This window comes from Vanessa cardui, chromosome 20 (assembly GCF_905220365.1).
Source record: "Vanessa cardui chromosome 20, ilVanCard2.1, whole genome shotgun sequence".
Lineage (NCBI taxonomy): Eukaryota > Metazoa > Arthropoda > Insecta > Lepidoptera > Nymphalidae > Vanessa > Vanessa cardui.
This window is the reverse complement of record NC_061142.1, coordinates 4,364,506-4,382,660: the sequence shown is the minus strand read 5'-3', so window position 1 is coordinate 4,382,660 and position 18,155 is coordinate 4,364,506. Positions and strand designations below refer to the sequence as shown.

Here is an 18,155-nt window from a genome sequence, read left to right as displayed (position 1 = left end):
TTCTGATTCTATCTTTTGAAAATATAAAGGACCTTTTTGTTACTAACAACTTTCATTTTTCCTTTATCTTATAAATTTATATCGATTATATCGATTATTTAGTTCGATATCGTTTTATATTAAAGAACAATTATGGTTACTATACAAATGAATATGCTTTTCCTTGAAAATGTCTACATCTAACAAACTTATGTGTGTGTGTGTGTGTTTAATTGATTCAAATTATAACACCTATAATTCCGAGAAACTTACAGTCTACAACAATAACATATGTAAATACAAAGAGTAATTTTCTTCGAATTTCGAAGTCTCTATGTATAAGTACATATATAATAAAAATCGTGCGGTAATTTCGGTAATATTAAACAAAAAAGGCAACCTTTCTGTAAAAGGTAACATACCTGTATAAATACGTTTTTGAAAATGGAACATTTTTTTTATAATTCGAATTGTTTATTTCATAGATTGCCCAACATCTTCGTTGTCCAGCTTGTTTTTAAAAAAGGAACGTTTTTTTAGAATTCAAATTATTTATTTCATAGATTGACAAACATCCTCGTCGTCCAGCTTAATTTTTAAAAAAGGAAGATTTTTTTTATAATTCGAATTGTTTATTTCATAGATTGCACAACATCCTCGTCGTCCAGCTTAAGTGGCATCACCACTGTCTCGGTGGCAGTAACGGGTCTGGACGCGCGACCGCTGGCTAAGAAGGTGCGGCCCAAACCCGCCTCCCCTAACCGGCAAGGACCGCAACAATGTCAAGTAAGTGTAGACACAGCTTAAGTTTTCAATTTATTTTCAGTACTAACATTACACAAGTATATTTATTAAGAATCTATATACAAATAGTATAAAATTTTAAATAATAGAAGTCAGAAAATCTATAATACTTAAATAACTTTTTGTTTTGAACAGTATTGTTTAACTACAATCAATATGGTTAAATGCTACTTGTACTATGTACAGCTATAGTTTTTTTTTATCTTCAATATTTATATCATTTAATTAAATTACGTTACTCTTTGAAATTATCGACAAACAACGGTAATCGAGAAGATAATTCTAACTCCATATATGTACATCCCTTATGTTAGCGATTAATTCGATACATATTTTTTAATTATTCCAGATAATATTCCAGACAGTACTGTAAAACTTTACGGTTACTTAATTGGTATATCGAAATAAAATAAACATAGAAAAAAAATATTGTAATCAATTTAAGATTCTACTGATAGTACTAATGATAGATCATCGTCAAATAAACATCTCGAAAGTTTTATAATTGAAACAAAGTATTAGATAATTTAAAGTAGGCAATAGATGTTAATTCAGCTCATCAATGAATTGAGTGACCCTAGAAGTTATGTATGGATAATACATCTAATTACAGTAGAGAAATGCCGGGAATTTGAATTTACCTATAATAAAAACAAATATGATATTTTGTATGTTTGCTCTTCAATCTTAAAGTTGTATTATTATATAAATACGTAAATAAATACTAGGCCGGTCAGTGTTACAATTCCAAGCGACTATATCATTTTCAAGTTATCTGTTATCATTGCTTGACAAGTAAATTGTATCTAAAAACAAAAATTCAAAGAATTTTTTTATAGAATATATTAATTAACATTTTATCTCGTTCTCTCATATAGTCTTTCATTTCCATTATCCTTCATATTTTATAAATGAGGAAAAAAATAACATCCAGTATGATGCCGTTATTTGAATTCTGTCTTATTGCTTATAGTAATAAGAATGATATTCGATTTGTCTCAAAGACAAAGAATCGTCGTAAAGAATTAAGACATGGGGTAATATCGCCGTTCCGGTTAGTTTCCTTCCCCTAATGACCGATGGACCATGGCGATTGCTTCTATTTGTCTTCCGACATTATGAGAAGCACACAGATGTACACACGTACGTTTAAATTACAAACACATACGCACCCCTGAAGAACATATAAACATGCCTAATATAAAACAAGGAATGTGATATATTTGAAATTTAGATTTTCATTTTAACTATAGTAGAATTGAAAAAGGAGTAAATACGATTTAAAAAAGAGTTTACATAATCAAAAATACATTAATTTTACATTTTTGTAAAGACAGGCAAAAATAATAACTAAATCTGAGTGGGTTTACAAGATTTGACCATATAAAAAAAATTTAACATACCTACACTTACAAAATATACATATATTACTTCAATACATTATTATAAGATATTTTTTTTTAAATAATGGGCTATAACCTTCCTATATTTAAGACCTCTTTTAGTATCGATGTTTATGAATAATAAATTATTGATCAATCTGTTTCTTTGGCACGTGTCTCAATAGGAAATAATTTAAAGAATATTATATTTAATACTTATTTAATAGAATCATTAGAAGCTTCATCTTAAATTATATTCAAATTTTAATTAATATATATTGATTTGTATAGGTATTATGTAAAACTAAAAAAGCTTTTATAAAAGTAGTTCTTTATTAATTACTTTATAAAATACCATCTGTATTTGGCATATACGTTTAAGCAGTTTTTTAAAAAGTTGGTATAATCTATTAAAAACTTTTTCGCGGAAGTGTAATTACGACTTATCTTCTGAATTAAAGTTCGTTATTTAAATTTACCTTTAGATAACTTTTTAATTTCTTTTAAGTCTTTGCCCATGAACGAAGCGAACTTTAAGTTCGGAATTCGTTCAATACCTAATAGTCATTAATTGCTTTTTTAAATTACAGCCTTCTGCGTGATTTCATCCGTCTGAGCGTTACTGCTCCTCCCGGTGGATCATGCTTTTGTTATTAAACGGGATATTAACGCACACGTTTTTTCTATACCGTCGAGTATATCTCGCTCATATAAACAAATATAATATTTTAATTAATAGTTATACCATGAGTCATATAAATTGTTAATTTATCATCGCTGAATTATATTCACTTAATTTAATTAAAACTAGTTTTAGTTCATATTTGTATATATATATTTAAGCATTTAATGTTATTAAAACTAGAGTATTATTTATTATAGTTATTTTTACCCATTACTGGAACCAAAAACTAAAGTGTGAGGTTACCATCCACCACGTGCTCGTTTCCCCACTATGTGATTCACCGCCGAACTCGAGATGAATTATAAACACGAATTAAACAAATAACAGTCCCCCTTACCCCGGGCTTGAACTCAGAATAATCAGATTAAACTCAAGTCTTATAACCACAGAGCCATCAGGACCTAAATGTTCAAAGTATAATAGACATGAAGTATTCACATAATACCTCCAACCTGTTCCAATGCGGGTTGCTGGAATGCACATGTGGCAGAATTTCGAGAAAACTAGACACATGCAGGTTTCCTCACGATGTTTTCCGAGCACGAGATGAATTATAATCTCTCTTCGTAATCTAAGGGGTAAGTTTAATTGATTGCAGAAAGGGCAAAAGAGAATATTTTGTGAGCATAAGAACCAATATTATAAAAGACTTCATGAGTTAACGGCTGGGCTGCATGTATTATCCTCAGCAATCATAAATTATTGGAAATATATCGAAAGAGGATCTTATGCGGGAAATACGGAATATATCAATAGATTCCCTCATCCAAAGGAATAGCGATTTCAGAAAGTATGTTTATAGGTCAGCCGAACGCGATCAAAGATACTAGCTGCTGCCAAGAACAACACCCCTTTCGACTCCGATAGATAAGAAAAATTACAGCATTCAATACAAAATATATCATTTAATTTATATCTGTAACTAAATAAAGATTATTATTATAATACCGCAAAATTAGAGAGAATTAATTCTACTAAATACCAACTTATTTATGCTGGGTACTCGATCAACTATTGAATTAACATTTTATAATTTTGATAAACATAAAATGTTTAATATTGCTTTTGTATTTCCCTCACCATTGCGGCAATCCCCGCTGCCATAATTCCATCATTCAGCAGACTCCACAGAATAACTTACAAAGGCTCCATAATATAATCAGATACCAAGTTGTTTTAATGTCGGAATGAGATTTGAACTGATACTGCTAATTGGGCCGGCTAATAGCCTTGATGGTCCTTGCCAATTAAGGCTTATTGATGTCGCCGTGGATCTCCGACCCTCGTCTCGTTTTAACCCCATCTCGCTTTCCTAATAATTAATCAAGCAATTACGAACCGAACGGATCGAACATCTTAAAATAAAACACTATAAAAATAATATATATGCTTCGAAGAACTGTCAACGGACGTTTGAATGCTAAAAGTTGCTATGAAACAAACTACTGCATGGACAATAGCACACCTTGAGCATGAAACGACCTCCAGACATGTTACAAATATGTATAATTATTTTGTATATTTGATTACTAAATAAATAAGGCAGTTATTTTGAGACCGGAAATGTTTCTTTATGAACTGGTAAGATTTATAATAAACAAGTTTAAATGTTGATTAAAAGCCTGGAGTCAATACTTGTTGACTTCATACATACATAATAGCATAGACATATATAGTAGTGTTTAAGTACTGAGTTTCTTACCGATTCTCCTCGTTAGAATCTACATGCCGAACCAGTGGTAGCTTCACTTAATATAGTCGTTTCATGAAGTTTCAAAAGTGCTTGTAAAAGCCTACTTGAATAAGGTTGATGTTGATTTTGTTTAAAGATTGAGTGTTTGTATGATCTAAGATATAATTTATGAAATACTAATTAATTTATTAAGTACTACTGGGCTGGTATTCAAACAATTTATATCGAAATAAGCTTAGCAACAACAGACAAGATACTAAGCGGAATATTAATGCCATTTAAAATAAACAACTTTGTAGCAGTTGCGATGTTATTTATTACTTCATAAGAAATATTTGTTTATAAAGACAATCAAAGTTACTAGTTTCAATTTTATGTAGTTGCTTTAATAATGTCGTTTCTTTATAGTATTTTTTTAAACATATTATAAAATCCCATATAATAAATACTTACATTTAGAAACTCAGAAGTCAGAAGCCTCGGAAAAAATGTAATTGTATTTACGTATTATAAACATAAAAAAAATCTTTATTATATAAGCACCTAAAAAAAGTAAATCTTATCTACGTTAAGTTAGACTTTTGTACCATACAATCAATCATATTATATTATATATTACATTTTATACATAAATAATAAAATGATCAACAAAGTCAACGATTCACGGCGTTGTCAATGCAGAACAAAATCAAATTTACTGATATCTCTTCATTTTATCGAACCAAATTATGACAGATTCTTATTTCATTTAATAGTTCGTGACTTGGAAGCTGAAAGCTTCAAACGCGACCAGAATGTTTAATGCTGTTTGACGTCTGAAGGCTTGTATATATCATCTTTGGGTTATCGCGATTTGACTTTAAATAACATAATTTTTATAAAGTATTCAACTGTTTATTTATGAATCTTGTTAATTTATTTCCACTATTGCTTGTAATGATTCTTATTATTTCGTGATTCAAACTGTCATAGTTAGATATAAATAAATATTAGACATCACATACATTACTCGGATCCCAATGTAGCTAAAGCACAACATAATAACACAAGGTTATGATTAATCCAAACGACAGTACCTCAAACAATCGAACCCAGGATCTCGGACTGGCGTACACCACTCGACCACGGAGGTCGTCAAAATATAATTTTGTATTGTTTATAATTTGGTAAATATGTAATATAAGTGGAGAACCTAAATACCATATAATTAATTCTTAAAAATATAGACAATAACCGTTATTTTATTTATCTGACGGATAAATATATTGAGTCAAAGTCAATTAGAATAAATTGTAGTTATGTCCTGTTACAAATGTGCACCCTTCTTAACAGTTTAACAAGCTATTTAATATTATAACGACGTTCAAATTCGATGGCGTTTACATAAATTTATCGCTTTAACACTTCAGTTATTGTTATCAAACAATTTAGTGCTACAAATGAACAATAACGCCGTTGGACCTTCGGTTTGTATTTGTTGCTTCTACTAAAACATTTCTCTTAAAATTATAGAGATTTCAAAATTTTAAAAATGGAATAATAAAATTTATTTAATATTTTTCTGGATTGTTTCTACTCATTGTATATGTGGGGAATTTCCCCCTTTCAACGTTCACGTATCATTTTATTGGGACTTGCTTCCTCTCATAATGGTTTTTGTTATAAACACCCATTTAGTCGTAGAACAAAGATTACCCAGTGATTAGAGTACGTACATCTTATTCAAAGTTTCCGGATTCAAATCCAGGCAAGCACCACTGACTTTACTTAATTTGTATACAAAATTCGTATCGTGATCGTTGATAAAGAAGAAATATATAAAGGATCTACATACCACAAGTATGTATATAAAGCCCTAGCCCTGGGCCAAGAGTCGATCATTTACAGATTTTTATTTTACAAATTTGAATATTCATCGTAATGTTCAATTATAAATATAGAAAATATTTGTATCTTCTGTATAGCAATTTGTTTCTTCATCAAATAAGCGTAACAAAATAATTATCAACTATCCTTTTCGTTGAATAGGATGGCAATATTTTTTATATTTTAAACAGATTACTTTCAAGATTATGTAAAAAAAAAACAGCACCATTGACACGTGCTGCGATTAAATCGTACATTATTTTCACAAAACAATCGGACATAAATTTTGCTTACCAAAACAAAATGTATATTCATATGTTGTGGCATTAACTTAACCGGACTTGAGCCGTGGTCTGACGCAAAGCCAGCAGTGAGCTGGGCTTGGGCGCTTGCCAGCCTGCGATAAGCTCCACCACATCCAACATTAAATTACGTACATCTTAGAAACTTTAAGAACAGCTAGGCAATCAAAATCCGTTTTATCGAAGACTGAACAACCACTTATGTAATTATAAGGAACGTTACCAAGCTGATTTAGTAAAGTTTAAGCTACATGAGTTGGTATAAATATACTAACTCGTGTAGAAAGGCCACTTTGGTGCTGTAAAATAAAGTATGTGAATTCATTTTGAACCTAAATCTCTGATAAAGTAATGGTTATTGATACTGTGATCGATCTCCAAGCGAAAATTTATAATTAACGTAGATTAATTAATTTTTTTAATATTTCCAAAAAAAATTGACAAACATAGTCCTAAAAACTATCATTAAAAATGAGTTACAATAGCCTCTATTTTTCTGCACTATAGCTTGTAAACTAATATATTATAATACTAAAAAAACGACAACCGCTAAACACGTATTTATTTACAATATAAAACTAATAACTGTATAAGACTCCGAGTTTTTAATTATTTCATATTAAAGAAAAAAGGAAAAACTTTAGATCCCTCATCAAAATTAAGTACACCATTATTTTCATAGCATATCTGTGATATAGGTTAAGTAAGCTTCATAGCAATAACAAAACGCTGTCCAACGCTACCCGGTATATTAAAGCGACCCAATAAACGATCTCGGCAGCCAGCCAAACCACTCCAGGTAATTCCAAATGAACGCTTGCGGTCGTGTACTGAAACTTTATCTTTTAAAATTAAGGGCATGTCCTATAATTGGACGTTTACGATTGGTTCTTCAATGTAATATATTCTTTGTAACATGACAGGTTCATAATTACGAAACTTATATAATCTATACCTAATATAAATTACTTTAATAAACACAATTAATACTTTTTACTACATTTAGTGAGTTAAAATGAGCATTTTTGAAATGACTTTTGTATACAATTGACACACCGGTCAGTATAGTACAAAAAAATGAGGGTATCAGTCTAACAAGATCCTAAGGCATCCGTTACAACTACAATTATACGCTACACTAAAGTGCATCGTGCTGATATTAAGCCTCGAAGACTTACCAGTCAATGACTTTGCGTTGCAGCTATTGACACTTTTTTAATAATCAACAAACAAAAATGATCTGAAATATGCTATGTCACGCTACATTCGTTACAGCGTGAAAGAGATGAAATCACCTGTTAACACGTCAGTCACCGGTTTAGGCGTACGCGTGATTGATGAAGGTTAGATGGAATAAATTTCGATAGTAAAAGACGTATAAAGGGACCTTTCTCTTTGAGAAGTGTTTTGTTGTTAAGCTTTACATGAAAGGAGTTTATCCTGCAGCCTAAACTCAGGCAGGCCACAGGCTAAAAGATTTAAATAGAAAACACAGATGAATCCCGCGGCTTTAATTAAGCATGATTGGTAATTTTTTTAAGCTATATCTTCTGATTCATCATATGTTATAGAACTTACGCCGATACTAAAATGCAATAGTTCGTTTAATTACATTGTTGTTAAAATTAGCAAGTAAAAACGAAAAAGGTACATTTATAAAAATTACGTATATAAGTACTATATCAATTGTTACAAATTCGCCTGTGATATTTATTCCGATACTAAATTTAGTTTATGTCGCTTCCATTCTCTTCTGTGTTCCGAGTCCTTTCGGTCTCTAATCCCCGCTTTTCCCCGAGACGTTCGTGTTTTCTTAAAAAGGTAAACTTCGTTCAATCTACGAAGTGTTGGATTATCTCGACAAATTCGCATTATATTCTCTCAATTGTCCATGTGACCATAAAAGAAAAAGGTCAGTTTTTATGACAGGGAAAGGAAATGTGGCACGGTTAGTTAAACAAGTAGAATGGACATTTGTTATAAAAATAATGATACATTTGATGGCACTCCGCTAAAGTGAATTTGACGGACGTATATTGCTTTGTATCAAATGGGCAAATAGAAGATGACATTACTTAGGCCTTCCGTGTGTGTGTAGCGACATATTTGAAGATATTCGCCGAATTATATAAATATACAATTTAATAAAACGCTTTCGAGGTTGGAGTTTTTATAATAAAAGAGCAAAAATATGTCCGATATTGAGATATATTAATGCTTTTTGCTTGTTATTGCACTATTATTATAATTTTCGATAAATTTAATTCAAAAATCCATTTTTTTTAATTGATAAGTTATATATTATAAAAATAGGACTATAATAATATTTTCTAGCCTATATTTAAATGCTGAATGCGTTTACAACATTAAAGAAACTTTAAAAATGTCCTTAGACGTAAATACATTATTAAACATTAAAATTTATACGTTTTAATTTTAGCAAAATTAAGCAAATGGAAATAATTACCTTTTACGTTAAGAGACAAAAATCTAGGGAGTAAAGAGACAAAGCCGTGACAGGGTTGACAAATGGTTGGCGTTCAGAGCACAAGAACAAAAACAGAGGTGAAATCGCAGACAAGCAGACTGAGGAAAAAATGCGCCATTGAAATAATTGCATTGTTATACACCGCTTCATTTCTACGTACAGAAGTATTTTACGATTCCATGACTTTTATTAAATTGTTCCTTTAGAGTTTTGGAGTATTGTAAGAATAAATATGACTGGTATATGTATAGCAACCACATAGTTACATTCTACATTGATTGCAACCATCAACATCTTCGTAAGCATTAAAAAGTATAAATTAAAACTTCTTGTTTTGTTTTTAACTTTCAATTAAATTAAGTGACAGACATCTCGTCATATCTATTTGAAATTGTAGAGAATACAAAGAGTTATTAAAGTAAATAAAATCTAGAAAATAATTAAGACATTCAAATAATTACGTTCGTACTCTTATAAAATAAAAAAATATTAATGAACTTAGTCTTCATTGCGACATCAAAAATAATCACGCACACAAAGAACTACGCAATACGATTATATGTGTATGTGAAACACATTGTCTTTGAAAGTTCATGTACAAAGATTTTTCTTTAAGCCAAAGGAAGATAATTTTCTTTTAAGTCCAAAATAACTTACAAAATATAATAGACTTAATTCAATGTTGTCGACAGACGGGTACGTCATCCAATTAGTAATATAGGGCGACCACTACCGCTAGAGCGGAAGTATGGAAACGTTAGTAGCAATAAGACAACTAGGATCGATAGCTCTTCCAACTTTTATGCTCTGATGGACAGCCTTTGTTATATATTTAAACAGATCCTTTTATCTAATGTTATATTAATATTAATTTAAATAATTGTATTAACTAACATGACTTTGTATTTTTTAAATATTGAAAAGTGTAACTACTGAGTTTCTTGCCTGTTCTTCTCGGTAGAATCTACTTTCCGAACCGGTGGTAGCTTCATTTAATTGTTAAATGACGATTCAAAAGTGCTTGTAAAAGCCCACTTGAATAAAGTTTATTTTGATTTTGTTAACGTATTTATTTAACTATATTTCAAAATATAATAACGAGTTTATATGAAAAGTTGATCAGAAGCTCAGACAGTTTAAAAAAACATGTGGCGCGATAGAAAAAATCTGCTACGCTTAAACTTCCATCAATATTTTTAATCCATAACGTGAACTAGAAAATGAAATTGAACGTAGCGTTCAATCAATTTAGAAATTAAAACAGATTCGCTTAAATTTATCCAGTGAAACAAATCAACATTACATGATTTATTCGAGTGGAGTTTTACAATCATTTTAAATCGTCATTTCACATTTGTAAAAAAATACAATTAAGTATTTGAAATAATTGCAACGAATATGGTGTACATAAAGTGTTTAGTGGCGTTTGGTCATGCCGGTTAATTTGAAAGAAAAAAAAGTAAAGTTTTTCCTGTAGATTGGGTTAAGGCTTCCTCTTAATAATATTCCATCACGCTGTTCCAATGCGGATGGGTGGAATGCATATGTGGCAAAATTTCGATGAAATTAGACACGCGATATTTTTTTTCACCGCCGAGCACGAGACGAATTATAAACTCGAATTAAGCATGCATATTTAGTGCTTTCCTGAGTTTGAACCCGCAATCATCGGTGAAGATGCACACATTCTAACCACTGGGCCATCTCAGCTCCATTCTGAAAGAAAAGCTAACTGTAAAGAATATTACAGTGCAGAAATGTGGTTGGAAACTCAAGTGCAGTCATGTTGGACTGCCGAAACCAAGACGAAAGTCTAACGGCTTGTTTCCAAAGCACGAGAGTGTAATACTACTAACTTAGTAGCTCTGGGCTGCTTCCGAGAAGGTCTAGATAGAAAAAACAAATAAAGTTTTATTAGTCCGAGCCGGGTTGCCAACGTAAGACAAACCCGGGTTACATAAAATATGTATATCGTATCTATTAACCTTATAGGCTAGCAGCTAGATTATTATGAGATAATCTAAAAATAATTGTTTCACCTATGCGATTATATAATAACATTACCGCTTGTTAATTTATTACTAAAGAAAATGCAAAATAGTCGATATTAATTTCGTACATCATTATTTTTGCATTGGAAAGCTGAGGGCAAGATTTAAAGTTCATGCGGCGGCAGCGTAATAATTTTTTTTTCGCATAGAAACAGAATCCATAAACAAAAGGCACTCATCCCATTTTCGATTCAATTCACGAAAAGTAAAGCCGCCGCGATCGGAAAAACAGAAAACATTGAGAGATTACGTTAAGGAGTTATTCGATTTATGTATTTTATTATACGACAAACACACAAAACAGGATTAGTGACCTTTTTGTAAATGCACTAGACGTTTTATATATTCGATTAATATATGTGTAAGATAAATGTAGATGTGTGCGTTTATTACATTTCACACTTACAAATACACGAGTAAGACAATTTTTTTGAAGATTAAATCACAGTATTGCATCGATCAAAAATTCTGTATTAAAGTAATATTGAAGAATTTTAAATTTATCCGACCTTTTCATTTCCAAAGCATATTCTACCCTTAAAGCGGAAACTCTTGACAGTTCCACGACAATGGAGTTAATCGTCACGGCTCATTTGCATTGGCGACACGTCAGGCACGTCGCTATACGAGGGCGATTTAGACGTGCCGGCCCGAGTAAATAGGGTGCGCCATATTGCATGCTATTGAACCAATCTCAGCCACTTAAAACTTTTAGAGGCGCACGCTTATATGAAATGCAAAAACTAAATATACTTTAATATTTAAAGAGTACCTTTGCTTAACAATCGTTTAAAACATTTATCAAGATCCGATTAACAACAGATTATCATAGTAAACTACCCTATAAATTTATCATTGCTGGGCTAAGAGCTCCTCTCAACTTATTGTGAATCAACATAAAAACGAATAAAATTAAACATACATATATAAAACAATATAAATAGATGGGTAATTTTCTATATTTAATTAATATTAATTATAAAATAAATTAAAGAAATACTTGTTATACAATTCACTGGCTTCATAAGCAGAAAAGAAAACAATAGAGTCCGTATTAAGCAGTAAATTACTCGAAATCTAAATCCATGAACTTAATCGCCTTAACACTCTTGTCTAATTTTTTTTATAAAAACGAGTTGGTAAATTGCTGCGTGAGTATTGCTCAGTCCCTTGGCTCAGCGATGATCCTCACATTTCCACGGAAACGGTGTCACGAGAAAATGGATCTTATGATCCTGAAATCCTGACACTTTATTTATTATGACGGATATAGCTTAGGCCTTTGCACCTGTTACTTTAGTTGTATCGATTCAAGTAATAACTTGACACGTTTTGAACGTAGAGAAGAAATTGCTTCCAAGACGTATTTATAATGCCTTCTCTTAATAAAATTAAATGTTTAACTTTCTTTTTTTCATTGCGTGCAATACTTTAATTTTTTTTCTTCTGCCAGACTGTTGTGATCTTGACGTTTAATATCGGGATTCCATAATCGAGTAAAAATATTTTTATATCTATACTATTTCTATATCATTTTTGACGACCTCTGTGGTCGAGTGGTGTTTACGCCGGTTTTCGTGGGTCCCGGGATCGAATCTCGATCGAAGGCTGTGTCGATGTGGACTATCATTAGTTTTCTACGTTGTCTTGGGTCTGGGTGTTTGTGGTACCGTCGTTACTTCTGATTTTCTATAACATAAAATATCGCCATTTTATAATAAATAAGTATAACATTACCCAAAAAGCTTTAATAATTAAAAGATATAAATAAAACAAAACGATTGTGTAAGTTTAAAAGGGCAAACTAGTGTTTACAAATTGTATAGAAAATACCTATTTCACAATCTATCCGCCAAGGCGCTCAAGCACATTTGCGTTCATACTAATGTACTCTTATAGATACAAATTCAAGAATTTCGAGTGTGTGAGTGTATGTAAATGTAGTTTCATACAATATAGCATTATAATAAAATAGTTATTTCTTGATAGTAATTCCATTCAAAAACTTACCCAAAATGTTTGTCATTATATAATCGTGAAAAAATGCAGACTTTATAAATTATTTTATATAATAGCTGGTTATATATAGACGTAATTATAAAAGGAACAAAACTGGTACAGAGGGCAGACGGTAGGTTCATCTGCCTTGACGAACTTTTTTATTTGTTTTAATAACTTTTATATTCCGTCCGGCACGAGTAGAATAAGGGTTAAATAAAAAGTTTGTATTGAAGGACAGTCACACAAAGGATAATTCTTTCTTTTTTTTGGACAAGAACCCTCCTTTTGCATACATAGAATAACTTAACAAAGTTTCGAGAAGATTACTTTATTCACAAGTAATTCTTCTTATTACTGAACATTTTAAAAGCACACTTATAAAATTACGAAAGTAAGACGGGACATTTCCCTCGTTGACGCCTTTCCAAACGGAGAGCGTTCTCACAAAACAATGTCAAGTGAAAAATTGTTGCGAGAAGACGCACGGCCCGATTTCACATGCATTTTTAATGTGGGTCACGGCCCGTGAATTAGGTCGGGCTTTTTGAAATGAAATGGCAGGAAAACGGCTAGAAGCAAATTTCATTGGATTGCGCGTCGCGTTGCGAAATTATATAATAATACGGTAAAATTACAAGTAATGTCTGCTCCGAGTCGTACACGAAGCGTCAGTTTTGTGTTTATGCAAATTAAGGTTACATTTAAATTTGTTGTGTATAATTTAAAGTAATACTAAACTTGACGTTACAATAGTTCACAGATAAAATTAGTTTATGTAAGTACGGCCAAATATAATAGTTTTAACTTTTATTTCGGCATAATCGAATCACGATATACCGCTAATTATTTCTTGTTCTTTGAATAACTTCTATCAATATATTATTCTTAGCATATTATTTTGTCTTATCAACATTTTGAAACATCATTTAGATTTTCTATACTACATCGCCGTTATCAACTGTATCCATGGTATAAATCTCATAAATAATATGTTTATATGTGATATAACATATAAATATATTTTGTATATGTACACATAATGTTTCCCATGTTTATCTTCAAACTATAAACTAAAGTGATATCAAAAACCCAAGTCATCTTATTTTAGTCGTTATTACGTGTACCCGGAAAAGATCCCTTTTTATGTTATCACAATGACTGTGGGAATCTACTAGCTTGAACGTTCGTACCTTCAGCTTTTGATATACTTATAACGTTATTAAAAATAAAATTCGTATTGTTGTCACTGTAATTTTTAAAGTTGGCAACACTAACGAAAAGCAAACATTGGCAGGAAAAAGTGAGCAGCGGTGTCAGTGAGTGGAAAAATTGCAGGGACTTATCTTGAAACGCTCGAACCGAGATTATTGTGATCGCTTAATCCTTAAGTTATATGTTAAAAGAAATACGCACTTGATAAAATAATTTTATAATTTAATACTGTCTATTTAAATACGTCTCCACTCTAAACCAATAAATACCTAAATAATTATAGAAACTTTGTCTCACTTTGTGTGAAAAGTTAGCAATACGATTTGCTAATAACTCAGCTATATTGTACACTATCAAGAGTTTATGATTGATATATATTTATTTATAAAAAACCATCATTGCACTTAACCATACATTTCACTTTAATTTTAAATATCATAGATTAAACAAGCTCTCGACCAATGACATCGCGTAAAATTACTGTCAAATTTAAATTTGGTATTTTTTGTCTTTTGTTTGGAATAGAGTATATATTCTTAATTACTTTGTCAGCACCATCATATTATAAGCATTAAATCATGCGAGGGCGATCTCCATCAATCTAAATCTCATCAAAACAAGCATCCACAAATAGAAATTGCCATTTCACTTACTTTATTTGCCAATAAAAACGATCTACGACATAAACCTTACGTAAACGTCGATCCGTCGACGAGATAAGTTAACGGGCTCTGCGACGGGAAGCCATTACATATTTTTATATGTCTATTATATTCGATGGGTATTCATTGTGGAGAAACGAGCGATTTTTTGGGCTAACGCACGTCCCATAGGAAATGTCTATTGTGGCGAAGGGACTTATTTTGTACCGTATAGATGAAAGATACACTCGGTTGGATTAAAGACATTATATGTTTTTTTTTTATTTATGTAAAAATAAGAGCCTCGAGATATGTTCTGTAAAATTAATTGAAGTATTCCCAAATAAGTCAGATATTATTAATTCTAAAATTATAAAAGGGATTTGTTTGTTTACATGTAGAAGGTAATATTTGGAACCAATGATCCAATTCCAAAATAATAATTACTGGTTTCTATCAATTCACATTATTTCATTATTTATTTGTGCTATAGGGTTTGAATTATTTATATCGAATAATTTTCTTTATAAATTGCTGACACGGGAAGCCGTGAGAGGTGACTAACTAATTATACGTTATATACAACCTTTTTTTATATTCATGAAATCAAAAAATATTTTAAAGATCTGGAAATATTAAGAAAAAGCATATTAAATATATTATTTCTATAGATAAGTGAAAATATTAAATAAAACAACGTTTAGTGCAAGATAAAGAGGAGGGATTTATTTTGCTCATTTTGTATTAGGTACAATAATACGTCTTGTTTCTGAGAAGCGATCATTCGTTGCCCCACAATGAGGCTAAACCTTCTTAGAACGAAATAGAGTAATTAATATTACATACAAAAAATAATATAACTTTATGATTATTATGTGAATATAATGTACATTCGAATTAATTTGAAAATAGTAAACACTATCTTAAATTTTTTTACAAATGAATTAATTCATTTAAACACATTAAACGTCGTCCTTCGTACAACTTTGTTTCATTTATTTAGAATCAAGGCAGTATGTAACCTGTATGAAAAAGGGATTTGGTAGATTTATACGACCAACAACCTAAGCGGCGGTAGGTTGGTCACCATTCGACCCGATTACGTGCTCGATTGACAGCTGCGCTTAACAAAATTCCTTTCACGCCCTGTGGTGGGTTAAGATTAGGTAACCCTTTTGTTGTATTTGTAATTGGATTTTACTTGGATACCAATGACAAACATAGACTAGAACCATACATTATTAATAGTGATAAACATTTTATTTATATATGTAAAAACTGAACGAACGAAGAAATAATCGGTCCGTAACAAAAACATTTCAACCGAGCTTTAAATAATATATAAGACATCGAATTGAAAATCTTTTAATTATTTTAAGTGGATTAATATGATCAAATAATTAATAATTAGGTATTTTAATATCGACAAATACTTTCTTAAGTGTATGAAACATTTGAACTGCTGTTTTGATGTCATATAAAAAAAAGACTCAACAACAGCCTGTAAATTCCCACAGCTGGGCTAAAGGCTTCCTCTCCCTTTGATGAGAAGGTTTAAAACATATTCCACCACGCTGTTCCAATGCGGATTGGTGGAATACACATGTGGCAGAATTTCTATGAAGTTTGTTACATGCAGGTTTTCTCATGATGATTTTCTTCACCGCTGAGCACGAGATGAATTATAAAGACAAATTAAGCTCATGAATCAGCGATGCTTGCCTGGATTTGAACCCGCAATCATCGGTTAAGATGCACGCGTTCTAACCACTGGGCCATCTCGACTCCTTCTAACCACTGGGCCATCTCGACTCCAGACTCACCACACATAAAATGAAAACCTTTCTACTAATACAGCAATATAATTGTACTCGGATGGTATAATAAAAAAAGGGATCGATGCCAACAAATACATTTCTATACGAACAAATAGTTCGCAGAACAGAATTGACAAGAAAGCGTTACCAAAACTCTTGGGTTCGAGTAAAATATTCAAATATACGGTAATAATATTGAAGACAATGGCGTCGGGTCGGGGAATACTTCGCTGTGTATTTGGTGTCGTATCGGCGTTTGTGTTGTGTTTGTGACTGTATCAGATATCTTTGAACGCGAATACGTTTTAACACATTTATGTGTTTTATCTAAATTGTTGAAAAATGTTGAAAATTATCGACGATTTAGCTTAAACTTTCATAAGACATGAATGACTGTAAATAGAATTCTGTAGGTTTTGTCATCACCGTGTCATTTTGTTTATTTATGTACCAATTTAAAAACTTAATGTTGCAAAAATTCGCCATGATTAATATCGATCTTTAATGTTCCGTATAATTCGAAAACAAAACTTTATTTTAAATTTTGCGATTATGCAATTTTTTCTTTCATTTTCGTTGTTTTTCCTAATCATCGTTGAAAAAATGTATTATTCAAATACTTTATTTTATATATTAAACAAATGACACTTTCTTTATAATAAATGAACATTAATTGCCTTTTTTATATTACATTTAAAACTTAACCAATCATTTGTCTTGATATCTTTGAAACACTATGATGAATGTCAACAATTCCTGAAAATTACAAAACCAAACTGTTCAAAATATGAAGTATACTTCAAGACTATTTAGTCATTGACAACTGAAGCTTTCGTTTGAGATACAAACTGGCACTGAAGTATAAACCACAGCATACAACAAAGCCACAAACCAAGAAATCTGAGGTGGTATGTACGTTATGCATAAACAAATTTACACAATGTATTCCTGTTTGCTTGTAGTACCTATAATTGATAAGTGGTACCTACCCATAGGTACCTGCACATGACCCATCTATCATTTAATAGTAATATTTAGTGTATTGTCGACAGGTTTGCAACAAGGTATTCGGGAACGCTTCAGCACTAGCGAAACATAAGCTGACCCACAGCGATGAACGGAAGTACGTCTGTATAACCTGCGCCAAGGCTTTCAAGAGGCAAGACCATCTGTAAGTATATGCATCTAACGCATGCAAATACGACCGTAATTATGTTAATTGAAATGTCTAGAC

The 18,155-nt window shown here is 31.2% G+C and overlaps 1 protein-coding gene across 1 annotated transcript in view; it reads left to right on the top strand.

The window, feature by feature from the left end:
- Positions 1–18,155, top strand: part of LOC124538272 (zinc finger protein 541) — a 253,550-nt gene that overhangs the window by 207,970 nt on the left and 27,425 nt on the right. Inside the window, exons 5-6 of the mRNA XM_047115275.1 lie at positions 623–765; positions 17,974–18,092. Of these exons, the coding sequence (XP_046971231.1) occupies positions 623–765; positions 17,974–18,092 (262 nt within the window). The remainder of the gene's footprint in view (positions 1–622; positions 766–17,973; positions 18,093–18,155) is intronic.